This window comes from Triplophysa dalaica, chromosome 12 (genome assembly GCF_015846415.1).
Source record: "Triplophysa dalaica isolate WHDGS20190420 chromosome 12, ASM1584641v1, whole genome shotgun sequence".
NCBI classification, from domain to species: Eukaryota; Metazoa; Chordata; class Actinopteri; order Cypriniformes; family Nemacheilidae; genus Triplophysa; species Triplophysa dalaica.
In genome coordinates, this window is record NC_079553.1 from 21,035,974 (window position 1) to 21,053,958 (window position 17,985).

Here is a 17,985-nt window from a genome sequence, read left to right on the forward strand (position 1 = left end):
AGAGAACATTGACAGTCAGCTTTTGTGGGGGAAGTTTGGTAGAGAGACGTGAACTGAAATGGTTGTCACTCAGAACTTTAATTCATTCCATTTTGCAATGTAGCCTATAATAATCCAACAGTTTTGGTTTATTCCTATTTTTTTCTTATGATGTTGAATGACACTTTTTAATGAAGTGTTTTGTTGTAGCGGTACAGAGAACAGTTCATTCTTTCAGCAGTCTGTAAGAGGCTATTTAAGAAGGGAGAGGGATCCATTTTTATTTTATTTACCCTACTTGTTTTCCTCAACTTTAATTTAAATTATATTGTATTATTTTATTAAATATGAAAATAATTTTGACCATTCAGTTTATGAAATAGTGAAAAATTGGCTAAATAAATAGAAGAAATTTGAAAAGCCGTGTTTGCTGTTCAGTATTCGGTCAAGAAATGTATTTAATCGTACGTAACCACTATATATATTATTTTTATCACAAAAACTACCGGAAGCTGTTTTCTAAAACAAAGATTTCAATTTTTGACTCAGTCAATTATAGCGATAATGAGGTTAGATTTTTACAGAATGATCTTTGCAGTAAGTAAAGAAATCAGTGCATCTGGATTTTCAAAGTCGAAGTCGAAACATACTATAAGCTGCTTTGGATAGATATAGTTTGTTCTAACTCAAAGGAAACATGTCAGACCTTGCAGTTCCACTACATTGTGCTTTTTTTAAATCTCACTCGAAAACAGCCAATTTTTTCCTATTTTGAAATAAACACTATTCCACTCTTCTTTTATCACTGCACCCATGTTGTACTGAACCAGCATCAGGAGAGATAAAACCACGTCATCCTTGCACATCACCGGTTTGGTCTCAGGTCCTGCAACCTGTGGACCTGCAGCTTGTTAGTGCTCAGCAGAGCCAAACGGTTCAACTCGGCTAACAAGCGTTTTCTAACGGCGAGGTCACAGGCTCAGTCAAAAGGACCAGGGATGGGGGCCGACCTCTTGGTGAGGGCTGACGCCGAGCCGATAGAGGGCCAGTAGCAAATTACGATCACTACTGGACCAGACCACCACTGTAAACTAATAACCCAGCTCCCAACGGACAGAACAACACCACACTATAGGGCGGAGACGCTAAAACTATAATAAGCGTGTTTCGCTGAGAACTGGAAATGATTATGGGATGGCAACATTTCCAGCTCCCCCACATTAAAGTACGGCCTTAATAAGGTCCAAAAAGGCAATCAGACGAGAGAAACGATAACAGTTCACTGTTCACTTTCCTGAAAGCCAAACAAAATAGTCAATCATTAAACAAATCGTTCGCCAAAAAATTAAAATGGTATTTTATTCTTGGTTGAACACAATGTTAAGCTCCAAACCGAACCGACAACAAGTAAGCTAGCTTCCGAAACGACAACAAGTAAATCTACAAAACGAAAGTCCGTTTTTGAAAAAGCAGTGACGATAAAACTTCTTGATCATTAAAGAGGAAAAACTCAAAATAATATTGGGTCATCTTTTACATGATGGAGACAGCTGCTGCAGGCAAAGGGTCTGAAAGACGATACCATAGTGGCTCTCTTTCTTTTGGACAGGTATGTACATGCATTGAGACGAATTAAATGGATTTAGTTTGTAATTCGTTAAATGGTTATATGAAAGACTTTCATGTATTTGGATGAGGCGTGGCTTTGGACGGTGCATCGTACAGAGGGTATGATTATCATTTCAGCGCTAGCAGGCTAAAGTTAGTACCTTTCCAAATCAACCACTCGACTTTTAATGTCCGATTTTCACTTTGCTACACCTTTCAAATCATATACCAATACATTCATACAAATCATTGTATTAAAGATTTTGGGTCACAGGACAAAATGATGCAAGTAGGGATGTAACGATGAGCCGGTTGAAAATCTATTATAATATATGAGGATTCCAGCCGGTTGAGATGTTATTTGAATCGCAATACATGTTCAAAACAGCAGGGGCCGCTGTGCTTACTGCAAAACGTGGATATGCTGACATTTCTTAAATGTAAAAGTAAAAAATCAGACATAGTTCTAGTTTGTTTATATTAAAGAGACTTTTGTATTATAATTTTTCTTATTTGATTTGAAGTTTCTCCCCGTGCCTCAGGGGTTTCCTCCGGGTACTCCGGTTTCCTCCCCTGGTCCAAAGACATGCATGGTAGGTTGATTGGCATCTCTGGAAAAATTGTCCGTACGGTGTGAGTGCGTGAGTGAATGAGTGTGTGTGTGTGCCCTGCGATGGGTTGGCACTCCATCCAGGGTGTATCCTGCCTTGATGCCCGAAGACTCCTGAGATAGGCGCAGGCTCCCCGTGACCCGAGGTAGTTCGGATAAGCGGTAGAAAATGGATGGATGGATGGATTTGAAGTTTGTTTTAAAATTGCAGTTTAGCTTTGTTATTTGACAAAAAAAAAAAAAAAAAAAAAAACGTTGAGCATTTTAGAAATAATAAAATGGCAGTTGTTCATTTCTAATTTATCTGAACTCAATTTTATATTGAATAAATCAGATTGTGAGCCGAGTGGATCGTAACATCCCTAGACGTAAGAATTGTATTTTTTTATTGTTCATTGACAGAAACAATCATCACAAGCCATCTGAAAAATCTTCTACTGTGTTTTGCATGTAAAGTAACAGCACACAGGTTTGACGTGACACATGGGCTGTGACTTTTTTCAGCTTTAGGCGAATTATTCTTTGAGATGTATGGAGAATTAAGCTTACCTTCATCAAATTCGACATCTTCTTCAGTGTGCTGGGGAAAAGGGAAGCAGTTTGTGATCTCCAGACGATCCTCCACCACCAACCCAAGCAGAACACCCTGAACCACCTCACTGCCCTGACCCTCCTCCTGATAATGCTTAATGATCTTCAACACCACCTGCACACACACACAAACACATCATCAACCTGTGGACTGAAACATTACTCAAACCACATCTCAGGGTGACAAAACAAATGCAATAATGAAGACAATTACTTCACCTAAACGGATTTTATAAAGGTCGGTTACGATAGCAGTTTTTATGACCAAAAGTAAGTCACATATACTGTATTAACATAAAGTATGTCCAAATTATTATTGTGAAATTGTCGATAGTGGTTGAAGGATATGAATTCTTTAATGGCCAACAATGATTGAGTGTTGAGTGTTGAATAATGTTTGAGTTGAATGACCATAACGATGCCAATATCCTACATAATGCTCCAAAAAATAAGATGTACACAAATTCTGATACACAAAAATAATGTATTTAGAACATAAAAAATCCAGGCTTTTAGACTTTTAGAATTAAAAATGCTTAAAGAAAATATTGATTTTAATGCTATCAAGAATAAAAAGTTGAAACGACATTTATTTATGAAATGCAGTGGGGTAAAAAGTATGATTATGCTTTATAATGCAAGTAAATACTAGAACTTATTAATTATTTGAAAGTGTCTCAAAGGATGAATAAAGTATCCAACGAAAATTATAGATTAGATAAAAAATAATCGTTACTTGCAGCCCTAATATTTCTTTAATTTGGATAGAAAAATATTTGTTTCTGGTTTCAACATTATTTGTTTTTCAGACATTAAGCTGTATATGTTGTTTTGAACCATTAAAAACATTTTTCATTCTACAATTTGTACGTGAGCCACAATGAGATCCCAAACCTCTAAAATGTTACCATACACAGCCTTATAAATATGGAAAACAAAGACAATGTTGTACAGCCAGAAACTGAAAGGACATTATATTTTATTTTCTTTGAAACTTATTAAGATTAAACCATCTAAACTTTGGAAAAAGTTTTTGAAAAGTTAACATTGGCATGTAATGCAACAATAACTGTTCGAATGAACAGATTCGACTAATAGATTTACCAATGATTGAATTTAAATAAAATAACGATGCTGCCATATTTTTTTTAGTTCTTTTTTACTAACTGCAACTTGGCTCCGAATTTTGGATGAACACTGCCAAAGTTACCCACAGTCTCAAAAATATTGTGGATTATTACTCAAATAATTTCAGCAAAATAATATTTTTAAACATTTAAAAATTTGGTTGATGCACCCACACACATGTTAATAACTTTGTAGCAAGAATAAAGGTGTTTGACTGTGAATTTTGAGGGGACAAAAACAAAAACTTTGGTTTTAAATGACCAGAAAAGGAAAGAAGCATACTCCTGAATCAAAAACAAGTCCGACTCACAGCTAAATGGGAGATTGCTTTTTCATCTTAACATGGCACTCTGTGACCATTCACAACCGTGAAAGAAAGAGAAAGACCCGAGGTTAATAGAAGAACAAATTCACTCTCAGTCTAATTACACTCCAACTCTTTAAATATCAATCCACTCTTGTTTTCCTACTACACTACACTGATAAATAGAACACATCTTCCATCCAGTCAGTAGCAAGACTGCCGCATGGCATCGTGGGATAATGTTTCTTTTACTTGGAAAAGAGACCGAATTTAATACCTCTTAAATCTAAAGGGGAATAACAGAAAACTTCACCGTGGTAAAGCAGGCATTACAGTATTTAGGTGTCTGAGAGTCTAGCAGTTGATGAAAATACAGAAGATAAGCTTCCCAAACACAGATTTCCAAACCTGAGACAAATCAAGAAGCAGCTTTTGTTGTAAAAAGCAGAATGATTTCCATCCGGTTCTATTAACAGTTGTTGAACATATTTTGCTGACACAGACAAAGCACTAAAATCCATCCCGTGCGATTCCCATGACGCTATTGAATCTACAGCACCACAGGGAATGAAAGTCTAAATTGAATGCGATAAGAGATAAAGATATGGGTGCAGCGAAAGAATACAATGACAAAACAACACTATTCACTGCACTGACCACGAATCACAAGAAAGACAAAGCACACACCATTCAATCTGATTCACATAAAAGGAATCCTCATTAGTACATCATGACACACAAAATGCTTATAGCGGTTTCTTTCCAGCTACAGTCCGGCAACGGGTTTGTTTTAACAAATAGAACTTGTACAACAATGTTTTACATACAGCGATTAACAATGATAGATCACACTCCAAAATAACTTTCAGTTTTGCTGAACTTACTATTTATACATAAGTGTTTAGGTCAAATGATTGTGTGAACTAGTGACAACATTTCACACAAATTAAAAATTTATTAAAAAAACTTATTTTGACAAACTGGTCAAAATTACAAAATAGATCCAATGTTTGCAGATCTTGAATACTGCAAAGAAATCAAGTTTACATTCGTGTTAAACAATGCATTTTAGTATGAGTCCAAAAAGGAATCTATGATGGAATAAGCCAGATATTTTTCACAACTGTAATGTATCTTCGCATTCTCTTAGTGTAAATATAAATATAAACATACCTGTTTTAAAGGAGACATTATATGAAAACGCCACATTTTCTGTGTTTAAGTGCTTTAATCGGGCCCAGGGTGCATCTAGCAACCCAGAAAACTTGAAAAATAAGAACTCAGTAAGTTTGTTTTGGTGTTCCTTTCCCTGCAAGTTTGTGAAAAATCGACTCCGGTTGTGATGTCTAAACGGATTTTATTATAATGTTACCACCCCTTATTCTACACAGTTTCACCCACCGCGCGCTGCCATTGTTGTTTTCACAAGCGACACTGGTGCACGTGACGCCATGGCTAAAGTTCGTGGACAACGTGCACCGCACAATGTGAGCGATGTTTCCTATGACAGAATTCTTGTCTTCGGACAAATGATTTGAGACGTTTAAGATGAAACTAGCCGCAGATGAATTCAGGAAACATCATTTTGCTAAACCATTGCCATGGCAGTACTACGAGTGTGTTGAAAAGCAGGACGGAAGAGGGTGGGGTGCGCTGTAACTCATTATCATTTAAAGACACATGCACTAAAACGGGTTGCTGTGAGCAGAGCTGTTTTTGACGAGGCAAGAAAGGTTTTGTTTTCACAGTCATTGAGTTTTTTTAAGCAAAATATTATCCAGAAATTTCATGAAGACCCTAATAAATCATACCAACGTGTTGAAAGTGGTCGTATGAGTACAACTTTAACAACATTTCCCATGAAGTCATACCTAACAATTAAATTTATAAATCATTGTTATAAGCAACGCACTGAAGCAGAACAGTTACGTTGAGTCAGAAATCCTCACATTCCTAATAACATACATTCCGCCCCATCCGTATCCTAAAACCAACAATCTTTCATCATGTTCATAAAATGTGAGCTACAGCCCAAATTACTCCCAATTCTCCAGACACACGTAACACGGTGAGCTGAAATGACCTGACAAAGGTGCTGCGGGCTCCCAGCATTCCAGCCGTAAAGATATATGAACCATTTCACAACGGCGTGTTCAATTAATTATGAATGGATTCGCAGTAAACAGTAAGTTACAGCGATGCCCTTTGTCTCTCTTAAAAAGCACACATACAGAAACACCAGCTTATTGTTGCTTCATTGAGGGTTTGAAACAGGCTTTAAGGTCAGGATGAAACAAGCAGGAAAAGTCAATACTGGCCTATCTGACTCCTGCCAATCTATTCATTTCGAGCCGAGGTGGCGGGCTCAAGGAATTGTGAAAAAGCATGTTCACCTCAATCATTTAGGAGGAAAGACACACGCCTGCTTCCTCGAATGAATTGTACGCCGTTGGGTGAGGTGACAGTCATAACATTAAGCCGCTGGTTAAAACTACACAGAAAGATGGCAGAGGTGTGAGAAATGAGTGTCAGTAATTGCTTGAGCGGTCATAACATTTAAAAGAACAGGAAATGTGCTGCCATTTCGGAATAATTGCCCATTTGAAAGCAAGTATTTAAAGGTGTGTGTAATTTTTTGGAAGACTATTGACACAAATGCAATATAATATACATTATGTGTGCAGAGGTGTATAAAGACCTTACATAATGAAGCGTTATGTTTTTATTAGATTAGAATTAGCTATTTCTATCTACTTACACCGCGGGTCCCCATGCATGGAATCCACCATGTTATACACTGGACCTTTAACAAACCAATTTAAAAAGTGTGTTAAACTAATGCAATTGTTCATTGCCGTGTAGGCGTGTTTGTCTCTTTTCAGTCCATGGGGTCACAAATAATACATCTATACATATTTGTATAAAAGTATTGTCATTCAAAAGAGCAACCCCATGAGTTTAAATTCAATATAAAACAGCATTTATGAACCAATGTTGTGTCTAAAAAGGAAAATAAGATTATGGCAGAAATAGGGGTGGGTGGCACGGCATTATGACCACACCATTATATCATGAAAAGAGTAGGAGTAAGTATACAGGCTTAATGATATATTGACAATACGACTAGCTATTTTTCCCACCAATCCACCCAGAAATGATAATACACCCCATAATAATTATCCAGCTAATTAAATACTTTCCGCAGTATACTTTTTATTTGGAACTTTGTGGACGCAATCTAAGTTACAACTATGCATAACAATAGAATGATGAGTCGACCCATCGGCGCAAAACCAAGGAGAGATTAGATTTTAGTTTTAAAGGGAAATTTCGCCCAAAAACGAATATTTTCTCATCCTCATGTCATTCTAAACCTGTATGACTTTCTTCTGCAGAACACAAAAGACGTATTTTGAAGAATGTTAGTAAGCAAACGCTGACCCCCATTGACTTCCATTGTATGAACACAAAACCACTTCAACACTTCTTAAAATATCTTCTTTTGTGTTCCACAGAAGAAATAAGTCACATACAGGTTTTGAACCACATGAAGGTGAATTAATGATGACAGAAATTTTATTTTGGGGTGAACTGTCCCTTTAACTGACAGTTTGCCTTACGTACCCACTTTTCATATGAACGACACACAATGACTTCATGTTTATTTATCTTTAACAAGGTTAACGGACCAAAGAGTCTCCATAAGATCCTCGCCTCAATCGCTAAGGAGTGCCTGGGGTTCAAAGTAGCGCTACTCACCAGAGGTCGCGTAAACCGAAAATGATCCGTCATTTTTTTACAAGTGACGGATTGCAATAAGGGAAATTTGTAACTCTCTATTTTTTTCATTTCCCTCAATTAGAGTGTGATCGTAGCCAACTCCCCCTGCCCTGAACATGATCGCGAAGGGACATCAGTTTCATATTCATTAACTTACTCACAATTCGGGCTGGGTGATGTGACAATGTTGTTGTATATCTCTGATGTCTCGCAAATATCCCGACGTCACTTACAACAGACAGATACCAGACGATAATCAATAATAATGGATAATACGTGTTATAACAACATCATAGCGTGCCGTGAACGTTCATGTTTATATGCCCAGGCAGTCAGTAACAGTGACAGAATTTTGCAAACGCTGTTTTGTTCGTCGAGTAGAATTTGCTGCGCTGTTTAGAGTTTTTTTCCTTTCAGGACATTCATGAACAAACTGCAGCTTACTTGTGAGTGAGTGAGAACAAAACACCATTTACAAGCACCTGTCATTGTTACTGACTAGACACACGAACATCTATTACTACTGTTATACTATAACAACTATTATTTTATCTCTACAAGAAACATAAAAAATAAAAATGTATTCAAACAACAACAGAATTCAGTTGTATATAAATACAGTAAGTTCTGAGAGTAGTTGCAAGTACAGCATGATGACATCACGAACATGCTAATCATCACGTAACGCCACCATGCTCCATAGTGACGGGTTATAATAGATTATGACAGATTTTTTACGAGCAAAAGTCTAGCTCAACCTCTGCTCCCCAGCCCGTTCTCTCACTCCATCAACGCCACATGACAATAACAGAATGCAGAACGAGTGGCACGCGTTACAGCAGCGACGTTTCGGTTGTAGCTCACAGACTACACAGCACCATCAAAGCAGCTCAACACAGTCTCAACACTCCATCTAATGATACCCCATGAGCTCAGGAGGATTGCACGCTTGCCAGTTCTATTTTTGAGACGCGCTTTAGTTTTGCGATGACTAGCAGTCTCTCCACAGTGTATTGCAGGGTTTGCGGGCACGCTTTCTTTCAAACTTGTCTCGGCAGACACATGATGCAATGAGCACGCCCAAGGCAATCAGGTAAAAGCCTTAACGTGTTCCCCGTGGGTCACGCCACCGTTAACGCCTGTCCCTGTCAGTTATGGGGAAAAAGACAAGCAGTCTCGGCGTGATAAACATCGTTCCGGTGTACAGAGGCCTACGATTTATCTTCATACAGATGATGATGAAATAGGATTTCTAACACTGGCGTATGACTAGCCCTCAAAACAAACAGCTTTTGACAACATTGTAATAGTACGGAATAGCGTGCCATGCATACAAATGAGCGGGAAAGTCGATGACAAGTTCGACAACCCTGTGCGAAACCAAAGTTGGATCTAATCAAAAGAACTGCTTATTGTTTGCATTTTAAAAAACCCGACTTGACAAAAAGTACATTAACAAATCTGTGTTTAAATTTTGACTTTCACAAAGTAACCAGTTACTTAGCAGTTAACATTTCAAACAGAGATGGCGATAGAGAGGCAAAACTTACAGACTTCAGCTTTGAAAGACCATTTCACTCAAACAAAATATTTATATTCACTAATAAACATTATGTTTTTCACACATCACCCTGATCAGTCATGCAAAATGCAGGAATCAAAAGGCCAAAGTTGTAGTCTGACTGGAAGAATATAGTGCATTCTTCAATCTTCTTATTCAGTTCTTTTTATATACTTTGCTGTATAAATCACTGATCACCACTTTCAATATATGAACAAAGTGCAGCTCGAATATTCCACCCAAGCGAAAATATTACGGGATATTAAGGGTGAATGAACAACGCCAGGCTGTTGGTTTTGGGGTGAATGGATCCTTTAACTCTGACTGAAGATAAAAGCTAATTAAAAAGAGGAAAGAATCTGCCCTATCAAGGTCAATTCGTGTCTATAATGCAGTAACTGCTGCTACATAATGACAGGAGAAATGTTTTTCGAGAAACAACTTCGCCCTCTTTTGGCAGTGAGTTATAATGCACTGCATTTACCAACTTCTGCCACGCAAAAGCTTTAAACTATTCGGCTTTTATAAGCGCCATGAGCCAACAACAGAACACCAATATACATTACTGTGACAGTAACTAACTGGGTCGTTTAGTCTAAATGTCTTTCAACATCAGCTTTAAGAATGGAAATCACTGCTCTGTATACAAACACAAGAAAATGCAACCACTGGAAAACACTTTATGACAATGACACATGAGGCCATCAGCTAAAATCAACACACATAACAAACCAGTCACAACAACTTTAAAACCCAATAAGACTTCAAGAAAAACTCCACTCCAAAAAGACATTTCTGTCAACATTTGTTCCAAACCTGTATACATTTCTTTGTTTGGACGAAATAAAAAAAAAGATATTTGGAAAAATGACAGCAACTGTCATTTATAGGACATCATTGATTACCATTGTCAGAGTTTTGTGTGTTTCTGTTGAACACAAAATGAGATACTTTGAAGGATGTAGGAAAGCAAACGGTTCAAGGGCCCCTCTGGCCCCTAACATTTAATGTTTTTCTTTTATGGTAGTTAATGATGTCCTGGAAGGGTCCATTGCATTCATCCAAATATTTTCCTTTCCATTGAACAGTAGAAAAAAATGTTTATACATGTTTGGAACAACTTGAAGGCGAGTAGTTCATTGTAGATTTTTTTTGTGGGTGTAGCCCTTTAAAGCTAAAAAATCTATAGTATTTGAACAAATAGTATAATTTAAAATCATATTTCTGTAACACCCTTTTCCCGCCATTTTAAACACTAAAACTTGTATTTGAATATTAGGGGTGACTATAACACCTTGACCAGATGGTCCAGACTAACAACAACAAAAAATGCCAAAACTAACAAGAAAATGCGACATTCAACACACTTGAACTAAAGTAGTAACATTGTGTTCTAAAAGTACGTAAACAGCATAGTACATGAATTTCAGTTCAATGTGCTATTTGCTGCAAACTGTTTCATAAAACCATGTACGAAAGAGACCATTATTGTAAGTATTTACACTAACATATTTACAAAAATAATCCAACATATTCACGGTAAGATTATTTATAAGGTACATAAAATATTTCTGTTAAAAAGTAACTATTATCCATGTTTCTGAGTGTACCCTCGTTATACTGGGTTTTCTTGCACGCTGGATATACAATAAAACACTTGATATTACCAATTTACAACTTCCAAACATTATAATATCGTATGAACAGGTTATTAAAACTATGGCAAATTGCAATAATGTAAAAGTCAAGGTATTAAGTTAACATGGTAAATGCTAGCTCTTACCTCCCCCAACAGTCTAGCCTACAGGAAGAGTAAATATATCGCTCTTAAACCGGATTTATGTTATAATATTTAACGGAAGTCTTCACTCACCAGCCCCTCGATCTGGATCAGTTTCACCGGTGAATCCAGTGAAGTAGACGCAGAAGCGGTGGATTCTTTGCGGGCTGCCATTGTGAAAGGAAACACGTGAAGGTCTTCTTTTCCGGCAAGAGTCGGCGACCACTTCCGTTGCGAAGGAAACGACGTTTCTAATTTCAAAATAAAAGTCATTCGGTTTGGTTCGACTTTTTAAGCCGCTGCGCAAACCGATCGGTGTGTGACACCAAAGTACTAAATGTGCATTACAGCATAGCTCTCGCGATACGTCGATGTATTTTAACTACTAAATGACATGATCGATTTTAAACGAATAGAATAATTATGTGGACATTAAAAAGCAATCATACAATACAATAAACAACGAATGTTTTGAAAGCACCTGGAATAGACAGTGCTGAAGTTTAGCTTTTTTAACACAATTTTTACATAGAACTGTTAAGTTGCTTTCAAATATTGTTTTATTTATATGTGACCCTGGATCACAAAACCAGTTTTAAGTAGCACGGGAAAAATTGTAGTAATAGACAAAAATACTTTGTGTGGGTCAAAATTATCGAATTTTCTTTTATGCGCAAAATCATTAGGATATTAAGTAAAAATCATGTTCCATGAAGATATTTTTTTAAATGTCCTACCTTAAATATATAAAAACCTTATTTTGTGAGTGGATGGCCTCCTGCAGCGCCCCTGATTAACAACTTCAAAGGTGATTTTCTCAATATTTCGATTTTTTTTGCACTCTCAGATTCCTGAGTTTTAAACGGTTGTATCTCAGCCAGATATTGTCCTATTCTAACAACTCGTACATCAATAGAAAGTTTATTTATTAAGCTTTTGGATTATGTAAACATCTCAATTTCGAATAATTGACCCATAAGACTGGTTTTGTTGTCCAGGGTCACATATATTAAGAGACTATCAAGCAGAGTTAACAGAAACAGTGCTGTCACGATGGTCCTCCAGGTAAACAACCAGTCTTGTAATGGAAATTAAATACGCAATAGTCCAGTTATGTTGTAAACTGATTTTGTACCGTTTGTAAATAATTTCATAAGTATTAAATTTTACTGACTCAATCTGTGTGTATCTTTTACCCCAAAGTCTAACTAACGAAAATAACGTGAAGTCTAAACCATGCATTATTTTAACTTAAAGGTAATCCCATGCAGTAATCGCAGACCTTAAGTTATTAACAAGTTTCACTTTTAGGAAAGTTTTTAATCAATATCAAAATTGAATCATCACAAGTGCATCAAATTCCAATTGTACGAACGAGTTAAACAAACCTTTAATAATCGTAATTGCCATTAAAAGAGAGATACAAAACATTGAGCTATTGTTTCCACTTAGGTTTCCAAAAATAAACCTTTTCCTCTCAATTGTGACATTATTAAAAAGTTAAAATGTACACATCTAACTCTACTACAATGTAAAACGTACTGAAATAAAGATTATGAAGGAAAATAAAACAAAACTGAAAAACAATAAAAGACAACAATAGACTGAATTATCCCAATGGTCTTGACATTGTAAAATTCCAATATGTACTTGCATATAACTCCTTGCTTTAAGTGGGAACAATGTTTTCATGATCTATTGGGCTTTAACCTTAAAAAAAAAGAATTGGCCCCAAAAGGACAAAACAGATACAAAAAACAAGCAACAGTAGCAAAACAAAACTGTTAAATACACTACTAAAACAATAGAGTTTAACGCATCTATACAATATGGAACCGTGGTCCTGGCGTGGCGACGATGTCACTGTACGGCTCGACCTGGGTCAGGTCAATGGCCTGCTGTTTCTTGAGCACAAGGAAGCTGTAGAACTTTGCAGCAGCCTGTTTCTTGTTATTGTTTCTGCACAGCTCGAGCAGGCTGATAGACTGGGCTCCGGTTTTAGCCACCACACGCTGTTAAAACAAAGAAAACATTCATCTCAGGCCATACAGGCAAATACGGTGGAAAAACTCTCATGCGTTTAAAATGTCAACTTATGTGTTTTCTTAGAATCCTAAGGACACAAACCTGAAGTCCGTAAAGCATCTGCTGAGTTCTCTTGTTCCACCGTCTTTCCTCTTGGTCTTGATCTCCCGATTGACCCTCTTCGCCCTATTTAGAGGGAGGGAGTAGAATTTTTTTTTAAATTACAGAATTTATGGCATATTGGCTAAGGCATGTCGTGTAACTGACAGGCCGTCTCACCTCCTCCTCGCTGTCATCCTTGTCTTTGCCCTTTTCATCCAGAAGGTCCAGCTCAGGGACCAGTCTAGAGAGGTTAGTACAATCCTCTGGAGGTAGATCCACCTGAGGCATGTCCAACTGATGGGAAAGAACTGACTGATCCATGGTAGGAAGTGTCGGTTCCAACACACTCATTTGCTGAAAATGAGAACAATAACACTCATTAAAGAAAGTTTAATTTGATAAAGCGATTCAACACCTGTCCTGAGAGAACTCAAATGAAGTTTGACGTACAGGCAAAGCTGCTTCCTTCTCAAGAGTCTTGCGCTTCACTCCACGCTGGCGAGATGGAGGAGGCATCATGGACTCGTCCAGAGCAGTTCTGCTGCCCTCCATAGATGAAGCCTGCAGCATACTGGGCTCCTCCATGATGGTCTGATCTGTATAAAACAAAATTCCCAAATTAACTTCAGTTCACATAGTTTTTGTGCTAGCAAGGTGTCACAACGGTTTATTGATTATTTTTTTGACTTTTTATAGCAATCATACAGGCTAGAAATTAAGCAGGAAACGGCATACTGCCATAAAAGGACTATTGAAAAAATGTGTTAAGTTATACCAATCAAATTTGATCACCTAATCAAGGAAAAGCTTACCAATCACATCACTCCTGTGTCCCAGTGCTTCCTCTCTTGGCACCTCTGGATTCTCCAGCTCCTTCAGGAAGTCCTCCAAGCTGTCGGCCTCTCCTCCCTTTCTCCTCTTCCTCAGATCATCAGGCACCAGTGGGGTCAAACAGCGTGTAAACATCTACAAAAGACATTTCAAATCACGTCATGAAATCCAACATTCACTTCATACAGTCAAGGCTTCGTTATGGGGGCAAAGTTTAGTTTGTCAGCTCTGTCAGGTTTTAGAATATAGCAGTTAATCAAACCGTCACCTTCAAGAGCCTGCCGTTCCAGAGGGGCTGCGCAGGCAGTGAGAAGAGCTTCTCCACACCTCCAGTCTCCTTCCACATCATCAGCTTCTTAGTGGGAGGAGCCAAATCCAGTGTGGTGACGATGTCCGAGTAGTCGCTCAACTGGGCACGGATGGTCTTGCTGTCCAACTCTTTCAAGCTGTCGACGATGAGCTTCCTCTTTCGTTTAGCCTTGGTTTCTTTCACTAGGGACAGAAGAATTAATGATAAGTTAACGGTCTCATTTCATGATTCTGGAATAAAGAGATGCAACCTGAGACACCCTCTGCAGATAGTGTATGAACTCTACACAAGGTATATCTTTACAAATTCAGTTCAATGTAAATTAGCTTTTTTACCTGTAATATCAATGGGCTCAAGAGCGAAGGCTTCTTCTTCATTGGGAACCAAAGTGGTCTGTTCTGTCTGGTCCGTGGTGTTGGGAAGAGGCTCGGCTGGCCCAGAATCTGGACTGTCGGGACCACCTGGAGCTAAAACAATTCAAGCGCATCAATTGTCAATGAGGAAATGTTCTACTTAGCTCAGATATATACACTCATCTAACATTTTTATTCAAAGCAAAGACACTGCTGACATTCACTTACGAGAAAAGTTATCAAAGTCGTCTTCGTCATCACCGTGGTCTTGTGGCATCATCACGCTGTCAGGGATGGCAGGAGGATCATCGAATATGCCACCACCATCTTCATTGCTCAGAAGCTTATCCACTGAAATTAAACCACTGAATTTAGCATCATTCTATCATCACATTAACATTTTATCAGTCAAGTTCAGAAGAACCTACCCAGAATTCCACCATCACTATTGTCCAGGTTGTTTTCCCCAAAGTCATCATAGTCGAGGTTCGTTGACTTGTCTGGGAGATGGGCAGGGCCAGGCTCAGGGTCCAAAAGCAGGTTGGAGGCAGAAGAACCGTGAATGATGTCCAAATCATTCTCCTCTCTCATCATCTCACGATCATCCATGCCAAAGTCACCTGACAAGACGGTACCAGCATTACTTTATTGCACAAACGGCACTCGCACATGATAGCCTGAAGCAAAGTAGCTCTCATTTCATGAGTTTGAAACAGCGCCTGTATTATTTTTACCAAAGTCATTGTCTGCCATGAGGCTGATGTTCCCAACCTCCTCCCTCATGGTGATCTCCTCAACACGACTCTGATTCAGAGTGAACTGCTGCGCCACATCGATATCGCTGTAATACACAAAATATTCCAGTTTAATAAATTATACACAAAATCACTGAGACTAAATATGATTTACTTGACTTCATATAACAGTTTTCCTAAGGTTCACATGGTAAACACTTGGTATTTCACAAGCAGATGCTGCTCCAGAATAAATTATCAGTATAGATAGCTTGCTTAACATCTTTGGTGTCTTTTTTAAACAAACATCAACAGAAAACACAACATCAGGTGCTTACTCAAGATCGGGAAGCGGCTGGTCAAAATCGTGGAACTCCTCTGGCAAGGTGATGGCATTATAAGCAGCCTCACGATTGTCCTCTGGCAGATCCACAACACCTAAAAACACACAACATGATCCATTTAATACTAGACATTAAGAATGTGCATTTGTGAAACGGCTGGTAATATAATGCAACCATTACCTGGGCGGAAAGCCATTTTGATCTTAATAAAGGCTTCATTACAATCAGCCAGAAGATATTTGGCTTTTCTGTGGTAGATCCTCACCACACCCAAGAGGAGATGGCCAGATGTACGAAGGGCCATTTTCACCTATTCAAGTGACAAAACCAAATTAACATTAGCCATAAAACAAAGCATCTTAAACAACAAACAGGCAGCAATAAATACGCACCTTTGGAGAAATGATGCTTTCCACACTGCTCTCCAAGTTGCATTCAAAGACATGAGCTTTGGTCAGCTTCTTGTCCCAGTGGGCCGCCAGCCAGATCTTAGCCAGCGGCCCACGTTTGCTGAGGACGAAGTGGGCGTAAAACATTGCCCTGGTGTGTGGTCAAGCTCTGAGGCCTTTCTTCTACACCTAGAATGTGACAAAATAAACACACATGATCTTCATTCTAAAGACTTCAGACTACGGCTGTCTCTCAATATCTATGCATTTGAAAGTGCCGAAAAATGTTGCCTATGTAGGCAGCTCACGAGGATTTGAGACACACCTCATAGATGTTGATATGATCTCTGCAGAACAGACATCACACGTGATCTAACCCCATCAACTAACATATGCATTGTATATAAACATAGAAGTCCTAATTTACATATAGAAAACACACAGCTTAAGCTATGCATTGCATGCCTGCTTTTTGTGTTCATAAGATGTAACGTATTACATTGCGTCTGTTAAAAGGATTGCGCGCCTTTACAGCCACACCAAAACAAAAAGACTAAATCTATAACACAATAATGGCCTATTTAAACACACAATACTTATCTAGAACGTATAACTTAAAACAAGCACGTAAATTAAAGAAAAAATGCATAAACTGCATTTAATTTCAAATAAGCGTTTGGATAAGAACCGTAACCTAACGTTAGTTGACTAGCATGCCGCGTCATGTAACGCTAGCTGAAAATCGCAATTTAATACAGCAATTATGCACCACAGAATAAAATCTATTTACAACGATCATCGCGAACGTTCAAATCGACAAAAATTCTTACTAAAACGTTGAAATATTTACACCAAATGTTTTTTCTTGATAGCATTAGCATTAGCCAACTGTTGATTAGCAACGGCGCTCGAAGAGCGCGAGCATCAAATTAAATTCTCCTGCTCGATTATCGCAGCACACTAACACGTCTTACCACAAAAACACACGTTTTCCAAAACATACCATCCAATGAATCGTATCCGTGTGAAACTCGGCTGCTTTATTTTCTCCCCTCCTGCGGAGAGAAGTTAGCAGCCTTTGCCTCTCATTGAATCTGACAAAGATGGCGGGCGCTCTCGGCGGGATGTTTACAGTCAAAATTCGGCGATGGGCGGGGCTTGCACGGTGAATGACAGGAAGCGGCTGCCGAAGAACCCAATGATGGGGCGCTTTGCTGTTGGCAGAGGGCGGTGTTGTGTTACTTAATGAACGGGTGTGAAGCCGAGCTTGCGTTGATTTCCATGTATTGTTCATAGAACATTTTATCAAACCTGCTTGTTTAACATCCACACTACCTAGTCGCTTATTCTCAGCATGAAAACTAATTTTAGAGAGAGAGAGAGAAAGAGAGAGAGATAAGGGATGAATGAATGAATTGATGGATGGATGGAGAGAAGGAAGGATGAGTAGATGTATAGTGGGATGTAGGGACATAAGGAAATATGTACGGATGCATACTACTGAGTCAGGAATACCACGGATAATTGATTTTGTTCCTCGTGTGCAGTTTGCTGCA

At 38.3% G+C, this 17,985-nt stretch overlaps 2 protein-coding genes across 5 annotated transcripts in view; both read right to left on the reverse strand.

The window, feature by feature from the left end:
- Positions 1-11,566, reverse strand: part of eif3ha (eukaryotic translation initiation factor 3, subunit H, a) — a 45,232-nt gene extending 33,666 nt beyond the window's left edge. Inside the window, exons 1-2 of one of the 2 annotated variants that reach the window (XM_056762385.1) lie at positions 11,435-11,566; positions 2,747-2,903 (exon numbers count right to left, since the gene is read on the reverse strand). In XM_056762385.1, coding sequence (XP_056618363.1) covers positions 2,747-2,903; positions 11,435-11,515 — 238 coding nt within the window. In that variant the 5' untranslated portion in view covers positions 11,516-11,566. Of the gene's footprint in view, positions 1-2,746; positions 2,904-5,393; positions 5,834-11,434 lie in introns of those variants that run through there. The other variant, XM_056762386.1, reaches the window with a different exon arrangement.
- A 1,074-nt stretch (positions 11,567-12,640) lies between these two features.
- Positions 12,641-17,561, reverse strand: rad21a (RAD21 cohesin complex component a). Of its 3 annotated transcripts, XM_056762384.1 has the most exons (15): positions 17,433-17,561; positions 16,561-16,618; positions 16,433-16,509; positions 16,221-16,350; positions 16,035-16,134; positions 15,697-15,803; positions 15,391-15,582; positions 15,191-15,313; positions 14,945-15,076; positions 14,568-14,791; positions 14,281-14,434; positions 13,919-14,064; positions 13,646-13,822; positions 13,469-13,552; positions 12,641-13,353 (listed from the first exon to the last, which is right to left on the reverse strand). In XM_056762384.1, exons 2-15 carry the CDS (start codon positions 16,574-16,576, stop codon positions 13,162-13,164), a joined length of 1,854 nt encoding a protein of 617 aa, XP_056618362.1. In that variant the 5' UTR covers positions 16,577-16,618; positions 17,433-17,561; the 3' UTR covers positions 12,641-13,161. The 3 variants fall into 3 exon arrangements, with proteins under 3 accessions (XP_056618362.1, XP_056618360.1, XP_056618361.1); XM_056762382.1 differs by having other exon boundaries at positions 16,433-16,618; XM_056762383.1 differs by having other exon boundaries at positions 16,433-16,618; positions 17,404-17,508.
- Positions 17,562-17,985: the final 424 nt, after the last annotated feature.